Here is a 17,514-nt window from a genome sequence, read left to right on the forward strand (position 1 = left end):
TGATACGTAACAAGTGATACGTTTACAAGCATAAAGATCCAGCTTTATTATTGGCGTAACGTCGCACGGACGTCACACACGCGAAAAGTTGTACATTCTGAAGTGAAGACATTTACGTAATTGTCGATCTTGTAAAATCTCCGAGAAATTTCGAAAGTTCTCGAAGGTAAACTACAATCGATTTCCTACTTTTCTCAGTTCTGGTCACTTTGTACTTTATCCACACGTGCATGCGCGCGCGATATGGGCTACTTAATTTTATTTAGAATCATTTGTACTCTTCATAGAGGCAGATAAAGTGAAGCATCAACCATAATGACACGCTAAAACACACACTTTCTCTCTCTCTCTCTCTCTCTCTCTCTCTCTCTCTCTCTCTCTCTCTGTATGCATAATTTATTTAGTTACGTCTAACAATGACTATATTATGTTATAGAAATCTTCATTAACCCGGCGGCAACAATTTGCCGCCGAATATTTTCCTCTTTTTTTCATTTTATTGCACATCCCAGCGGTAAGCTGACGAAAAATGTGCAGTTTTACGGAAGCCGGAGCGCAGTACAGTCGGAGATACGCGTGTGTGTTTTGCAAACCCGATCCACCGTTTCGTCAAAGTAAAACCCAAATGGCGCAAAATAAAGGGCGGAAATGGGTCGCTCGCGTGCCGGTGCGAATGGATGCGCATTAATTAAATTAATGGGTAGCCGTAGCCGCCAGCAATGGCGGGTCATTGCAGTCACGACCGTGGCCTATAGACCGTACAGAACGATACGGCACCATCCGAATACGCACGTACGTATCTCTTCGTTATTGTACTTTATTGTTTCGTTCCTACCCGTTTGCCGTTTCCAAAGAGAAACGACACGCGACGCCGTTTGTCCTAATGTGAATCGCGTAAGCGTACTCCAAGGACTCGCGCAGATCGTTGGGATGTATCGAATACCGCGCTTGTGCTCTGCTCTAGCGCTAAATCCTGGTTATATATTGTTGTTTTTTTGTCGAGCGCACTAGAATATTATAGAGGCGGAAGTAGAGTGAGAGAAAATCAATGAAACGTCAGCCCTTATATGGAAAACAGCAGAATACTTTAAATTATTATTGAAAATTATATTCATATATTTTTTACATCGTATTTCACAACATTTGTTTCTTTACACGGTATTATAAAAAGTTATCAGTACAATGATACAATGACAGTCTGACACTGTCGTCGTCTCGTCCGACGAATTGTTGAACTGTGTGGGCGGTGTCGCATTAGTTTCGACGTGACAAGCAAACATAATCGATGTGTATCGTATCTGTCGATTGTTCGCACGTATGACGATAAATTTTCGAGTGCATGTTCTCGGAGGTACTTTCCGGGGCACGTTTAACAAGAGTGCGAGCGAATCGTGGCGGCCCGATAACAGGCAAGCACGGGATACGTTAAATTCCGAAACAAGTGCGATCGTAAAAGTTGCTAACTTCGAGCCGGTTTCGACGCGCGCGGGGGAAGGAGGTGGCGCGCAGGAGAGCGGGGAGACGGGCGGGGGGGCGGGGGACAAGATGACGGCGGCGAAATCGGCACTAAATATGAATCATAAAAGAAGCGTAAAGATAATTGTATGCTAATAGGGCGAGCGTATGCGCCGCGTCGTCCGCGACGGCTCAACGTCTCCCGTTATTATCTATGTATCTGCTTTACGGTGAACACCTATCTGCCTCGCATAGCCGACGCGATACAACGCCGACACGCATTGGCCAATTTCGTGTGTGATCAACTTTGTCGCGCAGCTACACCTACCAGTGCGTCCAGAGAACACACATACTGATATTATTAACTAGAAGATCACTCGGTCTTCGTTCGCCGCCGTTCGCTGATGCTCCTCACGTTTAGCAATGATTTGCAGTGTCACGTCGCCATTATCTACGCGGTTTTATGATGTAGAGACTTGAACACGTAAAGTCAGGGGGGAGGGGTGGGGGAGGACAATATAATTTTAATAGTTGTGTGTCGTGCTTCGAAATGGCTTCGTCGTTTTTCACGCAGATAACCGCGCACCGAGGGTCGTTCGAGCGTCACGCTCCAATTCGATGTCCCGATCTCACGTCGTCGTGTACGGGGAAAAAATTGGTTCAATCAATCTGAATTCAGGACACATTAACCAGACAGTTTGGTGAGAAATGAATGAGTCATAATTTTGGCGACCGGGCAAATTTGGTTACATGCGTTCTGGTTGAAGTAACCAGCGCAGCTATTCTGCACAAATGGTTGCATCGACATACTGATTAGCATGACGGGTAGCGTACCCGGACACAGACTCAGCTCGAACTTGACGATATACATGTTTGCAGATGACACTCATTTTTGCCATTAAAAAATATATGAAAGTGTTACAAATCATTTGAACTATCATGGTGACTTCTAGGAGAATGGTAGTAGTGAGAAAGAAAAGCTCTATGATCGAAATGACGAAGTACACTGCTGCAACTTCTCTCTCACTCACTTCCTCCCTACAAATGGTAGACGATGTCCTTAACTAAGACTTGAGGAAATAATATTATAGTAGTGACAGTTGTCAGAAGAAGATATAACAAAATAGCAGCCCAGACAAGAGTTTGGTTACAACATAATACTTCAACATTTCCCACTAGAAACTTTATTATTTCTTCAATTGAAAGTTGTTTTTAAGGTGTTAAGTACGACATTACTTTGTTTCAAAGTTAATCATTTAATTGATTTGATGTTATATATATATAACTGAACTTGAAAAACTCGCCCCTTTTGTCCAGCTGAGACTCAAACCCGAGCCGACGGATTGTGAGTCGCCCGTCTACGCACTACGCCATCTGACAGGTCATATATTGTATATCTATGTTGTAAGTAGCGTTGAATATCAGATTAGTTGATTATAATAACCAGTAATTTTATTCAATTCTATCAGCAGTCGTTTAACTAAACTGTTGGATATTATTACATGCAGTAACCAAACTCTTGGATGTTATTGCACGCAGTAACCAACTCTGACCAGTATTACAACTACCTTACTAGAATATTTCATTATTATAACCCGAAAGTCTATTTGTCTTCAGCAAAACTTGCTCAACCAAATATGTCATGTTAATTCAAGCGGGCTCATTTTTTCCGTGTGTGTACGCAAACGCCGAAATGAAGTTCGTTCGCTATTATTTCCCGGTGTTAAAGAGATTCTCGCGATCATATTAAATTTTATTAAATTCGAGGGCTTCTTCTTATCCTTCGTCGGCTCTCGCAGTGTGCATTTTTCTTTGAGTTTTTGATAGGGAACAGCCAGCGGAGGAACTAATATACAGAAGCAATTTTTACGATGTAATATCGCAGACGTTCTGTACGTCGTAATAATGCACCGCCCCGCCTGTAATACTTTAGAGAAGCATGGCACGATCTCTTTGAAGCTCGCAAAACTTTAAATCTTTAAACAGTGTACGCGAACTCATTAAAAGTTCTTTCCCAGAAAGGATAAAACGGGATGTATTGACGAAGTTGGTTTAGAAATACACAGAGTTTGCGAACATCGGGTGCTAGTTTGCGGCCGATTCTCTTTATCTACTGACGCGAGTAAAATAGCAGCTTGACGGCCGGATAATCCTCCTGCGCGAAATTATTCCACGCTGAGGTGGACTGCACGGCTCGCTTTCTAATTAACCAAAATACACGGTCGTACAGGCGAAAACAATGTGTTCGATCCGCTCCGAGAGTAATCCTTCGCCGACAATGCACTTTCCCTGCTGGAAACTACCGAATTAAATATCACGTCGTGCGTTTTATTTGCCGTACAAGCGGCAGAGTTTTCCACCGCTGTCGAGCGATAACGGCCGAGGCACGCGAAAGTGCGTCCTCGAAACTTTAAGAACGTCCGACGGAAATAAAGCAGCCGTTAGAAGTTTGCAGGGGGTGCACTCGATCGGCCGGCGGGTATTTCGGCCTGGGCCGGCTGAATTTATTATTTGGAACAAAATCGACGCCGCTTTGCGGCCCCTCGAAGGCTATCGGCGCCAAGGAGCGCAGCGGAGCGAAGCAAGGAAAATAAGACGAGTGCCGAGACTGCGGCGGATAGCTTTTCACGAGATCGTGAATCGGCAACCGAGGAGGATCTCCTTGACCGCTTGCTAGCTCTCAAAGTCGATCGTCCCCGAGAGCTTTTACGGGTTTTGACGAGAGAGCGCCGTCACGATGTGTAAACCATGAGCCCCTTCGACGATCCTTCGAGCCTCCCACCCTTCTCCAGGAGAAGCGCGACTGAAAGGATGTGGAGGGTGGAGGTGGCGGCGGGATTCGACTGAAAGGCGAATCCTTTTTACGAGCTTGGATACATATACGCTTGGAGCCCGAAGGAACGAGAGCAACGACGACGACGACGACTATCGGCCATGGGGATCCTCCTAGTCCCCGTTGCAGTCTCATTGCCGAATCACGAGTTCTGAGGCAAGCAGCGACGCATAGCGATTTTCCGAAAATCTCGCGCCAGAGTGACTTTTGCCCCCGTTGGGTATTGCCACTTCAGGCCGCACCGTCTCTAATGTAAAGCGTTGTAATCTAAATATGGATAAGGCGTGGGACACGCGACGACTTACCGAAGGTAAATATGCACATCAATTGCACGTTTCGCGCTATTGCTCTGTTCGGAATCGAACTCGATGACACAGGCGTCGGAAATTTGAAGAACTCGCAGTCGCAAAGCCGAATTAAATCTATAAATATAAATCTTGACAAGGAAATACATTCACGCAAACAAATATAATCTCGTCCTTAACGAAATCCTCTTGTACAGAGTGTCTCACATCAATCGCCAAATATTGAAATGGTAGATAATGGAAGTCAAACCGAAATGGAAACTATCTTCGCTATTCTAATTGAGGGAGTGGGGGAGAGAGCTCATTAATCAGAATATAGAAACTAGTCTAAGGACTGTATTAATAGTTGTAATCTGAAACTTGTCTCATATGAGATAGTCAGTGTTTTATTCAGTTAGATTCAAGTTTTTCAGTTGAATTATGATATATGTGACAAATATCATATCATCTGTAATTGCGGTTTAACTTGTTTAACTCTGAATTCAGATCTGAGTGTCTCACTTGAGAAAAGTTTCAAAGAATAACTATTGATACAGCTCTACGGCGGACATTTACATTTTTTTCGGTACGCGTCGCTATCTGCGTCCAACAATTATAAGATGTGTTATGTATGAAAATTAATTAATAACTCGTTAACTATTGCTCGTATTTAAAGGGTTTTTCAGTTTAATTTCTACTATCTGCTATTTCAATATTTGGCAGTTAGTGTAGGACACCCTGTAATAGCTTCAAAAGGATTCTTCTAAAGCCAAAAGAAAGATATTCTAAACATAATATTATTCTTCTTCATTAGAAGAGAAATATTTCCCGAAACATTCCTTCGGGAAAAGTTCCAGTTTAGCATATGGGGTTACAGAAAATAGCAACTTGCACTAAAGTTCTCTTTTTTGAATATCAGGACGTTTTCCTTTGAGGTTTAGGAGAATCTTGAGACTATGATATAAAAGGATTCTGCTAAAAATGAGATTATATGTTTCGAGTATTCTTTTCTCATATCGCTTCTGGGAAATTTAATAAATAACTGCAATCTCTGAAACGCTAATAATTACACTCATAATAAATAATCTCGCAATGTAAAATCAAATCGTTAAGGCAAGGCGAGCATTATATGTACAAGTCCAACTCTCATTAACTTCTTCGCCAAATGAACGCTCCACGTGGAAGACCTTGACATGTCGGCCAAGGCAGTCCACCGATACTCACAGCAGCGAATATCCCAATACCGTTTTCTCTTGACCGGGTCTTCGATCGCCCTAACTACCCTTGGAGGGCACTCGCGGCACATGCTCTGCCGAGTACTACCACGTGTGGAGCACATAACGTACGTGCAGCAGTTCGATTCGCCATTGGATTATCGGACTCGGCATTCCGAGCAATTCCCGACGGCCCAGAATTTCGGCCGAGTCGTTATTGCTCTCGGTTGGCTGGTCGAGAGACAATTTCTACCGACGACGGCGGCGGCGACGGTGGCCCCACGTCCTTCAGCCGGCCGCCAGCGGAGGTGAGCGATCGTGAATGGACGATGTAGAAGTGAGAGACCGGGAACGACGTAGAACGAGCGGGACAAATTTGACGCGGCGCTCGCGCTTGGTGCTGGTATGTAAGAGATAATTGATGATGTTACGGTTCATTGCTGACCTCTCTGTTATCCGACGCAGACAAATATTGACAGCTTCCTATCACAGGGCGGGTAGTATCCTTTGTACGCGCCCCACGCACCGATGCTTGATGTCTGATGTTCGGTTTTCCTATCGAACCGCTGAGCTCGTTGGTAAATCAACGTCCGTGTTCGACGTGCATGTCGACTTCACTAAATTAAAGCATCCTGGCGCGTCCCGCTTGTGGGTATCGCGCGCGAGTTCTCCCGTTCTTGCCCGCTTGATTTTTCTATACAAAGGATACGCCATTGTTCTGTGTTCCTTTTACAGTCGATAGGAAGCTTTCATGTTTCCACAGTTGGAATTTAAAAGTGGTCAATGAATATATAACGGACCGTCGACTGAAAGGGAAAAACACCCGTCCGACAACGAAAAAACAAAAAAAAAAGAAAAACAAAAAGAAACCGGAAAGCTCAGCAGAAACGTACGAGTAATGCAGGAAGGAATCACCATGGCGGCTGAATTTTCGGCACGCCGACAAAGCGTATGAGAGACCACGAGAAATCGATTGATCGGTACAGTGTTTGAACGCGAGGCCTCTGACGTGTGACGAAATCGTCAAAGAGACCACATTTTCGGAACATGAGATAATATAGTGAGATAAATCGCCTCCTCTGTCATAGTTACAGAGCCTCGGCTCCTTGTAGAGGAAGAATGACAGTTCAGGGAGAACGCGTAGTTCCAGAGAGCATAGCTTCGCGATGATTTGTAGCTGCATTGTTTACTTTAGGCCAATCAACGAGGGACGATAATGAGGGTAGATCTGTAGCAGTTTCATAGGACACGCTCGAGTCGTGCAACAAGCATCGACAAAATGATGCAACCGATCCAACCAATATGTCAATGATATAATTGACGCAATGGGCTTTGAAAACACACCGATATCCTACCGAGCCGTGATAGGAAGGTAGTAAACAGAGACAATTTGTGGGTATATAAGAAATTGCACATCTAATACTTTTTGGACATTGTAACATAAGATTTCGCTAAACAAGATGCAGCAGCATACATATATGTATTTGTTCCTAAAGTCCTTTATGTAAACTGTGTGACCGAGGACGCGTCCACGTATCAAAATTGGCCGAGTATAATAGCTTCACCGCGCAATACCGGCATTGACACGGTGAGCACTCGCCGTGAGTTCGCACAAGTCGACCGACAGAGGTACGTGGGTACAGTTAAAACGTCGAGATAGTCGCTGCTATTCATTTGGTCATCGGATCAGCCGTTGTGCCGTCTCACTTGAATTATAAACCTACGCGTTTTCATATGTCTATATCAGTCGTATTATTTCGCCCGTACGTTCGACAGACACCTTGCAGGCCTGGACCCAGTATACGTTGCGAAAGGCAATCACCTCTCAAAGGAAGCGTTCGTTCCTATAAACCGTTCCTAGTAACAAGTTCCGCAAAATTCAATTAGGCGATCTACGTGGCCCGCGGCGAATCATCTGCTTGTTTCTGACGAAGCCCGGGACGTTAATGTTCTTCTGATCCGCGTAATCGTTCGATCTAGAAGTTGCCGCTCCCCACCGGCGCTCGTGTTGTGCTGATAGCGGCAGTTCAGAAGTTTCGCGACGGCGGCGTGGCCTTTCAGGCAAACTCCTTCATCTCGGATTCGAGCTTGTTGATCACCCACTCCAAGCCTTGCCGGCCCTCAAATGAAAAAAAAAAGGATTACATGCATGCGTCTCGCATGCGAGCCGTGATCGTGAGAAGATCCCTCCTCCCTTCCCTCCTTGTTGCAATACCTGGCTATCATTCATAAATTTTTATGAAACGCGCGAGCGCATCGCCGTTTTATGAGGCGTTTTATCTTTGACACCGTCCGCCGAATTGAAAATACGCCAATAGCGCGCAGCGAAAAAAATTTCTCGGCTAGAATCCCGCGTTTTTTCACTCTAGATTCGCGCGTTCCATCGTGTTTTTCGCTTGATCGTAAAAAAAAAAAAAAAACAGGCAACGAGTTCTTGCTTATCAATAAAAAGATGTCGAAAAATAGTGATTGCCGTCACTACAATTGCAAGTAAAAATATTGTGCACAAAGAAAATTGCATTTAACATCGGACTTTTTTAGTCCTTTTTCTTAACCCTTGTGTCAATACCCAGAAGTTTACGTTAGATCAATACTCATAGTAATTTTCCATGTTGCAAGCAGAGAAAGGCTCTCTATTGTTCCCTGATTTCTTAACTTTCTCGGCTTCTTGTAACAATAGTTTGCGTAACGGTCAATGTTCCATCTCTCCCTTTCTGATTTACATAAATTTGTTCAGTTCGGCGCACAATGCAGTAAAAAAACACTAAAATTCGCTAGATAAGTCTAATATTAATGATTTTTTTTTTATTGACTCGTTATGTCTTGTTTTACAATTTAGTCGTGCGAATTTTGTAAAATTTAAATTTTGAAAATTTGAATTTTGAAAATTTAAGCTAAAGTCCAAAATGTCAGATTAAAAGTGATTGAGAAAAATATTAAAATTCTAAAATATTGAATATTCCCTATCTTATATTAGCGGCAGAACTTGTGTGAAATTGTTCAAATAATAGGAATTCAGAGCCGTTTGACAATATTTTATATTTTTATATATATATTTTAATAGGAACTATTGAAATTAAAAAAAAAATCCAAATAACCCTTATTGTATCGGGTAACCTTTGTTGACATAAGGATTAATTTTCCACAGTAGTCACGACTGTCTCTGAGAGATGTTGAGCAACTTCATTTTAATACGGCACAAAGTGGGATTTAGAGTAATACACGCCATAATTTTCCTATCTTTTTCTATCAAAAATAGCTGCCTAAAATTTTGAAGCTGCTTCTTAAAAATGTTGTATTCTTCTTTTAATTAATAAAATATTCAATGAGATTTCTATTTTTGTTCCGTACAAACACGCGACTGGCGGAAGATTAATGAATTGCATGAACAAATGAGATATGCGTGTGAGAAGAAATGGCTTACTTTGCTCGCATTAAAAGAAATTTTTGAAGTTAAGAGATCCTCCATGTAGTTGGTCAGTGGTACCCCCCGGACAGTGACTATCGCCTCCTGCGTGAGCAATGTCTTGCCAGGATCTTCCGGATGGGGTGTGTATCTGACAGCTTCGTCTACAGCGATGTAATTGCCGAAAGTTAACTGTAAAAAACAACAATGGTCTGATCAGCACGAATACCATAGCACTTTAACTCCTAAATAGGTATGTGACTTCTTTTGACGTAAGCGCTCGCGTGGACGTCACAATCTGTGACTCACATTTTAATTTATTTATGGGATTTGTAAACATAATCTTTTGTTTCTATCTATAAGTAATTCTAAACTAAGATAAGTTTTAAATATAAAATAATTTCTAAGTATTACAAGTTAAAAAATCCTATACTTAGGGGATGCCAAAGTGGATGACAAACTAAGAGAATGTCGATAACATTGACATAAACACGCTTTTCATATTTTTTGTATAGATAATCTTATATAAATGTATGTTAGGTCAGAGTTTGAGCCCCACGCGTTCATTTATGGTAATTAATATATTCCTGTATATTTGTTAGTCGAAAGTGATCCATTTGCGAATTTCGTATTATGAATATCGCAGAATTACTAATTATATTAACCGTGCGATTTTTATAAGACGCACGTCACTCGTGCTAAAAGTCGTTGTCGTAATTAAAACTCGGTCGAGTACGGACTGTATTGCTATAATTACATTGCAATGTTAGCACGGTTCCGCCGTGCGTGCGTTTCGTGAAACTTGTGAGTTTTCTTAAGATTAACTTCGCGTCAGATTCAAGTTTCGGTCGTTCACACCGAATGTTGTTGTGCAACTCATGGGTTAGCAACCCTGGAGTAGATGGTCAGCCAGAATAATCGAGATAGAATGTTTCCACGAAAGTGACGCGAACCTTGAATAATCGATTCTACTCGCAATAAACTCGCAGGAACGAATCAACAGAGTGACTTGTGAATTGCTTCTAATTGTTAATAAGTATCCTCCTTCGAGTGAGAAGACATGAATGATTTAAAAGATCGAACACAAGACTTGTCGATAAGGATTATCCAAATTGGTTTTTCGATTTGTCTGTTACGTACATATTTTACATATTTTAGTACATATTTTAGTGAGTGAATACGATAGTGTTGGTAAAATGATATCTTTTTCTTATTTTCTGGTTTTATCGTAAATATCATATTGTCTCACATTTTCTCGGAAAACTGTCGTAAAGTCAACCCGGTATTCACACGACGTGCCGCGGTTTTTGTCAGCGAGGGTTACCAGCGAAAGGATCGCGACGATAATGCAACCCTGCGTCGAGTGACCACGATATATCGCGAACAGCATCGCACAATGGACCGAAACGCGCACGCGCTGCAACTCATGCAATTGTGCAGATTCGACGTGTACGTTGCAATTAATTGAATACGTAGAAGAGCGTGGAGAACAACGAACCCGGAGAGTATCGCGCGTTGGAAGACCATCTCGAATTCATTACAATGCGCCGGTGCGTAAACACGCGAGGCGGAAGTAACAAACAGCACTTCGCGGAGCGATGTGCAGCGCGCTTTTGTTGCGCCGCGGCATTCCATTGGTAGACGAAACCCGTAGAGTGTAACGTGCGTCGCGCGTTGTCATCGCGTGGATTTGTTTCCTGCCACGGGAGGAACAATCGCGCCCGCGCTCTCTCTCTCTCTCTCTCTCTCTCTCTCTCTGCTTGCACGGGGAAGGCGCCTAGGGGGGCGCGAACGCGAGACGGGTGATAACTGGTGTGGCAACTGGGCGCCTCCAGCCAGTTACCCCCGAGGCCTAAAGTTTAATCTACGTCGCTGTCATAGAATTTACACTAGCTATAACGCATTTACTCTGTAGGTATCATGTTGTCGCTAGAAATTCGCGCCACGACAGAATAGATAATTTCGATTTCTATGTATGAGTTGCGAAGCAGCAGGCGACATTACAACTACGGTGTCTAAGTGATTTTTCATGATATGACTGACAATCCTTCTTGAATCCTTAAGAAAGTAGTGAGGCCCAGTGTCGTATTTTTTTAATGGTGGCGCATCAAGGAGACCAATTTACTTTATATTGAACGAAATTATGTTTCTATATATTTATCTCATTACATAAATAATAAATGTTGATTTGAGATAAAGTTGAGATAGACATACACACATAATATTACGGAAAATATATATTTTATTTTTATTTTTCTTGTTAATGCTTCATTTGTGCATTAGTTATCTAATAGAGATGTACAAATAATAGGAAGAGGTATAGAAGTGTTTAAATATGTGTATATATATGTATATTTCAAATATTATTATAAATTATAAACCTCTCTCTCTCTCTCTCTCTCTCTCTCTCTCTCTCTCTCTCTCTCTCTCTCTCTCTTTCTCTCTGTATTTTCCAAACAAATCGGTCAATAATTCTGAAATTTGTGCATAACATCTCGGTACATTAGTCTTTAATACCATAGTAGTTTTTCACTAAAACTCTAATTTTACTTTATAAGAAATTAAAGATAGCACGCCAACTTCAAGGAACACGTATAAAAAGTATCAACTTTCAACGAGTCAAGATACTTTTTATCTTGACGCGCAGCCGCGAAAGGGTAAATTACACACGAGCAGAGTGTGCGCGTTAGAATAGGAAATAATGCTAACAATATTCACATAAGGTTCTAGAATAACACGAAAGCGATTAATCCACGCGCGATAAGATGGGTCTTAACACATGTACATTGCGTGGAAATTGCTTTACTCGCGGCCTTATCGTGCGTTAACACGGGGCCAGTGGAGAATCGGATCATTATGAGGTCCGCACGAACTATCGCGGCGTAGCAACACCGTGGGATGGAACAATTGAATCGCAGGGGCGCAATACGTTTCACGAGGAAATTAACGCCCGCGGCACATTGTGGGTCCGCCACCATCCGGAGATATAGAACGATGCGATAGTGCCCTCTCTGTGCACTTCGCCATATTGGCAATCAGTGAAGCCGACTGTGCTGCATGGCGCCCGACTGTCCAACTCACTTCGCGGCACAACGAATTTCCAAAGCGCCCGAGCCGCAGGAAGAAACGAAAAATTAACATTACGCTGCGCGGGCTGCCTTTCATGTAGCTTACGGCTGGCGAGTCAAAAACAAAGATGTCGATTAAATCCGAAGCGAATGGAAGCTTCAGCAGTGCAAATGGCCACGTGTGATCACCGTCGCGTGATCAAAGTCCGTTACTCTAATTACGCACTTGACGTTATAGGTCGACAGTAATATACAGTTCTTCTCATTTTGCATCCGACATTTCGTTGCTTCACAATTCGACTGCAATTTTTGTTCAAATGTGCTATTGTATTGTGTCATTGTGTTATGTATCATGTGTCGCGTGTTTATTAACGGAAAGAGCGACGCGGAATCTAAAAGACTGTTGAAACGCGATAACGTTGTAATTGCGAAACACTCTATGAATGAATTCTACATCACAACGTTATATAGGACGCGGGAATATGAAAATTTCTCAGAATACAGTAATGAGCAAAAATTAGACGGGGCATTGAATTTCGTTGTCCCCAGGTAATGGATTTCACGAAAGTATATCCGAACCTACTCCACAATTCGTAGAACACAAAGAAAGGAGAAGGTCGGTAGGAATTGAAGAGCTGTGCACGAAAGTGCATGACTGCTTGTCTAAATAAGATACCGTTGTTACCGGTCTCGTTGCATCGCCGATGTGGAGCGCTCGGTATCATCGTTGCGTTATTGTATACCGTACTTAATTTTCCATCGCGGAAAGACCGTTACGTTCGCGGGAGTCGGTCACGTCTGTTATCTCACTACTAATAACATCAACCTAAATATGTATATTTCGTCAGATCTCAATTTCATTACTGCGCGTAGCTGGCGCAGCTGGGACCACCGCTCGAGGACCGTAATTAACTATCGCGTTTTTGCGCGAAAACAATATATCCTCTTCTCTGTTATGCCGACTGCTCGACCGGGCGGAATGCACAAAGGAGGGGGCGGGCGCCGTGCTTTTTCCAAGAATATTTGATAATATCTAATAGCTTAACGTCGCGCACAAAGCCTTTCCGCACAAAAGATGGATGAACGTTTCGACGGCGCGAGAGGGAAAGGCAAGTGGAAACAGGTGTAATTGGCAAGACGAGAGAGGACTCACTGTCGCGTCTGTGACGAGTCGTAATCGCACTCCTCTTAAAATGAATTTTTTCCGCCGCGCGGGAAACGCTTTGCTTAATACCGCACAGAATTACGACAATCCGGTGTTATATCAAAGAGCAGTCGCTTCCCTTTCGGCTTTTGTTCCCAGCCCCTTTCATACGAGCAACCAACCGTGCGAAACAGAAATCGCGTTATCTTTTGATTTTCGAAACGCTTCCCGCGCGTTCGCGTACGTGCGTGCGTGTGTGTGTGTGTGTGTGTGTGTGTGTGTATGTATGTGTGTGAGTGATGTATATAATTTTTGCGCAGAGTGAAAAATTTAAACCTTTAAATACGCATTTGCATGTTATACAGGTGCGAGATATTTCACGAAAATAAACGGACAATAAAGTAACGGGTGATTGAAAAATGCTACGAATGCGCGTGTTTCGTTAATTTGTTCCGCCGCGTGACTGTTTTTGTGCGTTTTTTTTTATGTAACGCAGTTTGTCGCTTTCCGCAAAAAAAAGCGCGTACATCGGATTTACGCTAATAGCGCAGCCATGGCGCTCTACGTGCGCGTAAATCAACAAACATCATATCTAATCCCCTCGCGAGCTGCGCGAGAAACAAGCACGAAATGTGCTTCTCGGCGTCGAGATAAATTCTTTTTCCCGCGGCGAATATCCAGATGGGTTTGCTCGCACACTCCACGTAGCGTTTCTCGAACAACAAACGGCATAATCTCTCGTTCTCTCTCTATCCCGGCCGTCTCATCAGCGCCTTGGCGTGAGCTCGCGTGTAAGCGCCGTAAAGAGAACAGAATTATGACACCGCGAGAAAGAAACGGGATACATAGAGGAGAACGGACGGCGTTTAATCGTATCAGGCGGCTAGGGCGGCGATCGATCGTCCGTTCCGTCAGCTGCGAATCTGTCGTTGACGCCGCGAGTAATTAATTTCGGCCTCTTTTTTGTTTCCGGCACGGCCGCGAAAAGCAGTGCATCGTCGCGCTGGCGGCGGACGCGCGCGCGACGCTGCGCCATGCGGGTGCATCGGTTAATTGAAAATTTTTCTCGTCAGTCGCATCTCGAAAACGATGTTTGCCAATCGCACGACCTCTCCTCTGTGCCAAAACCTCCCCGTTTGCTTTCCATTTAGTGACGCAACCCGCCCAGTGATGACGCATCGGTGATGCGGCGCGGAGGATACATACGACTTCTGATTAGCCCCTTCGGCGATATCGTATCGATTCGTGGCAACGCTTATCAGCGAGATGAACGTTTCGTATCTAAGAACACGATAACTGTATCGCGTGAGATTGGATTATAGTGACGCGGAGATAAATACACAGTTGCGAGACAACTGGAAATCTCATCTTCGCTGCACGAATACGCGCGCAAACGTGAGGTACTTCTTTCTCGCGCTCCTAGACAGACTTTGCACTAGTAGATAAGAATGTAATAGAGATCTTACGTTTTTCCTAAATCCTCCGTCGTAGTTGTGACGTCTGAAGACTCAAGTACTGTCACTTCAACCGCTTCAGTCATGGCCATTTACCGTGAAAACTCGTGGTTCGCAAGCGTGACCATTTGATGTGCTTCTACATTCAGAAAAAAAAACACGGTAGTGGCAACTATACAGATAACGACATTGGCTTACATACGTAAGACTGCGCTCTCTAATGAGAAGTTCGAAGATAAAATTTGAAAAACAACTTATCCTCTTACCACTGTCCACAGGCATTCCATCTTTGTCTAGCGTGATATTGGAGAAAATTAAACGAAACATCCGATAAGAGTCAAGCTAGACAAAGATTGAATGCTTGCATTAGCGGGACATCCTTTTCTGGTCAAGTCTATTCGCAACCCTTTATAGAAAGCTCAGTCTATGTACATAAATCTATGCGTGACAGTTATACGAGTTCTGTACGTAGAATTAATGTATATAGTTTAATCAATTGTTTTGCGATAATTGCAACCGAATGGTACAAAAACTATATAGCTTTCTTAATCACTCAGATTTAATTGCAATAAATTAGTTTGCTAAACTCTCTATGTTAATATACATTAATTTTACATACGAAACTGGTATAATTGTCACTTATATAGTTGCCACCAACATGCCTCTCTTTTCCTCCGAGTGTATCCAGGTAGACAGATGTATGTAAATTTGGCAGCAACCTTACCATTCGATTTGTAAAGGTTGCGTCCCTTATAAATGATTTATACTGTATTCATATTTATCACACAGATAAAAAAATTCAATAAAAATGAGAGAGAAATACGAAAGAATGGTAAAAACTTACTAAAAACAATGTTATGCAATATGCAATATAAATCTCTGAGCCACTTTTAGTAAATTTAGTAACAAAAAATTTACACTCGTTATATGATGTAAATTTAATGATTAATTCAGTGTAATATACTTACTACTACAAGTTCAATTAAAAAATTGCAAAGTTTCCATCATATCTCGCGTCGTGATAATCGTGAAAATCTATCTGGTCAACTTCGTCAGAAAAAAATATGTGAAAATCATTGTGCAAACGAGTGCACATTGTAATAGAACAATTTTTTAGATATACGCCCGAGGAGCTGTAAAAATAGCTTACATTGCGACACAGCATTATCATTATTATATAAGGAGCTGTAAAAATAGCCTACATTGCAACAAAGCATCATCATTATTATCATTCTATCACTCCGTGATAGAGCGCAAGAGAAGACATTTCAAATGAAACTAATCGACATGTAACGCGCGTTTATCCAACCTCTCGTGGTCGGCAGATTGAGAGATATTGACTTAAACTTTGCCAATTAAAACCCCATCCGAACGAAGGTGGGATTCCTCGATCATTGTAGGCGCAGTATACATATATCCCTACCACCCCCACTGGAGAGAATTCCCATGATTCCGTTTCACTCTTTGGTATTACGAGCGCAGAATGGAAGATTGCAGCGCAGAGAGTGCCGTTGTGTGGAGCGGAGGCTCTCCTTCAGCGTGTACTCGCGAGTAATTAGCATCGCCGCATAATTGAGAGGACTTTGCGGATTTGGCTGCAGGCTGCATTGTTCGGGCCCGGTGTGCTCGCAATTCGCCCATACCATTCGATGCCTCGAGAGGGTTTCGCGGCCGGAAGCCCAAATCTGCCGGGCGGCGCAACCCGTGGAAGCTGGATCGACCCTGTGATGCAGTTCGGGCTTCCTCTCTGCGCGGTAATCGCCGATTTCAGCGGATTTCAACGTTGCTGACAAATCGGTATTAGATGTAACCGAGAACTTCTAGCGCGAGTCGCCTCGCTACCCTCGGACCGATGTCTCGTCGCTTCGTTCGCAATTTTACGTGTATCGTTCGCGACCGGCAAAACAGCCGGACCATAATTGCACAAGACGGACATTTAAATTCGCCCCAGCTCAACCGAGATACATATCATGCGCCGACGAGATTACCGATAAAACTGCTATATCGCTAAACCTCGAAATAAAATTAACCCGAGGGGTGATTAAGTGCACACACGGCCGAGAGACAAACGCGACTGGCCATCCATCACCCCGAAGCGACGGCGCTTATAAAATCCCGCGGTGTCGCCCCGGCGATTCGGAAGAAAATCGAGGGCCATCGAATCGGGATGATTTAAGCGCGCGTCACCGAAGGGTTAATACGCATCCACCGCCCACCGCAGCGGGCAGGCAGGCAGGCAGGCAAGCTTCCCCCTCTGGAATCCCACAAAAACTGGAGCCCCGGTAAATCAATCAAGCACGCCCGCGTGTAAGCAAGGGATCGCAATACGTTGGCCGGGCACGGCACGAAGGAAACCGGAACGATATTTTAGCGGCAACGACTCGTGTGTATTTCCCGCTAACGAGCCCCGCGCGCCGCGCCGCTCCGCCGCCTTCATCGCCGCACGAATTTCCGTGCGCGAGAACACCGAGATGGAAGGGTGGCTCGACGTGGTGGCAAAGGGGATGCTCGGCCGCTCGCCATCGAGGACGAGAATTAATAACGGACCCGCGTATCGCCGATGTATCCCCGGTTCGTACTCGCGGACTCCCCGCGGATTTGGGTGATGGAGGACCGGCCGAGTGAACGCGACGAGAAGGGATGGCGGCCGGTGGGA

The 17,514-nt window shown here is 43.7% G+C and overlaps 1 protein-coding gene across 1 annotated transcript in view; it reads right to left on the reverse strand.

Annotated features, from left to right (window-relative positions):
- Window positions 1-1,070: 1,070 nt before the first annotated feature.
- Window positions 1,071-17,514, reverse strand: part of LOC116849417 (protein slowmo) — a 36,465-nt gene continuing 20,021 nt past the window's right edge. The window contains exons 4-5 of the mRNA XM_032826554.1: window positions 9,211-9,384; window positions 1,071-7,906 (exon numbers count right to left, since the gene is read on the reverse strand). Coding sequence (XP_032682445.1) covers window positions 7,844-7,906; window positions 9,211-9,384 — 237 coding nt within the window. The 3' untranslated portion in view covers window positions 1,071-7,843. The remainder of the gene's footprint in view (window positions 7,907-9,210; window positions 9,385-17,514) is intronic.

This window comes from Odontomachus brunneus, unplaced genomic scaffold (genome assembly GCF_010583005.1).
Source record: "Odontomachus brunneus isolate Ranch 3 - 2012 unplaced genomic scaffold, Obru_v1 Obru_scaffold_115, whole genome shotgun sequence".
Classification (NCBI taxonomy): Eukaryota; Metazoa; Arthropoda; class Insecta; order Hymenoptera; family Formicidae; genus Odontomachus; species Odontomachus brunneus.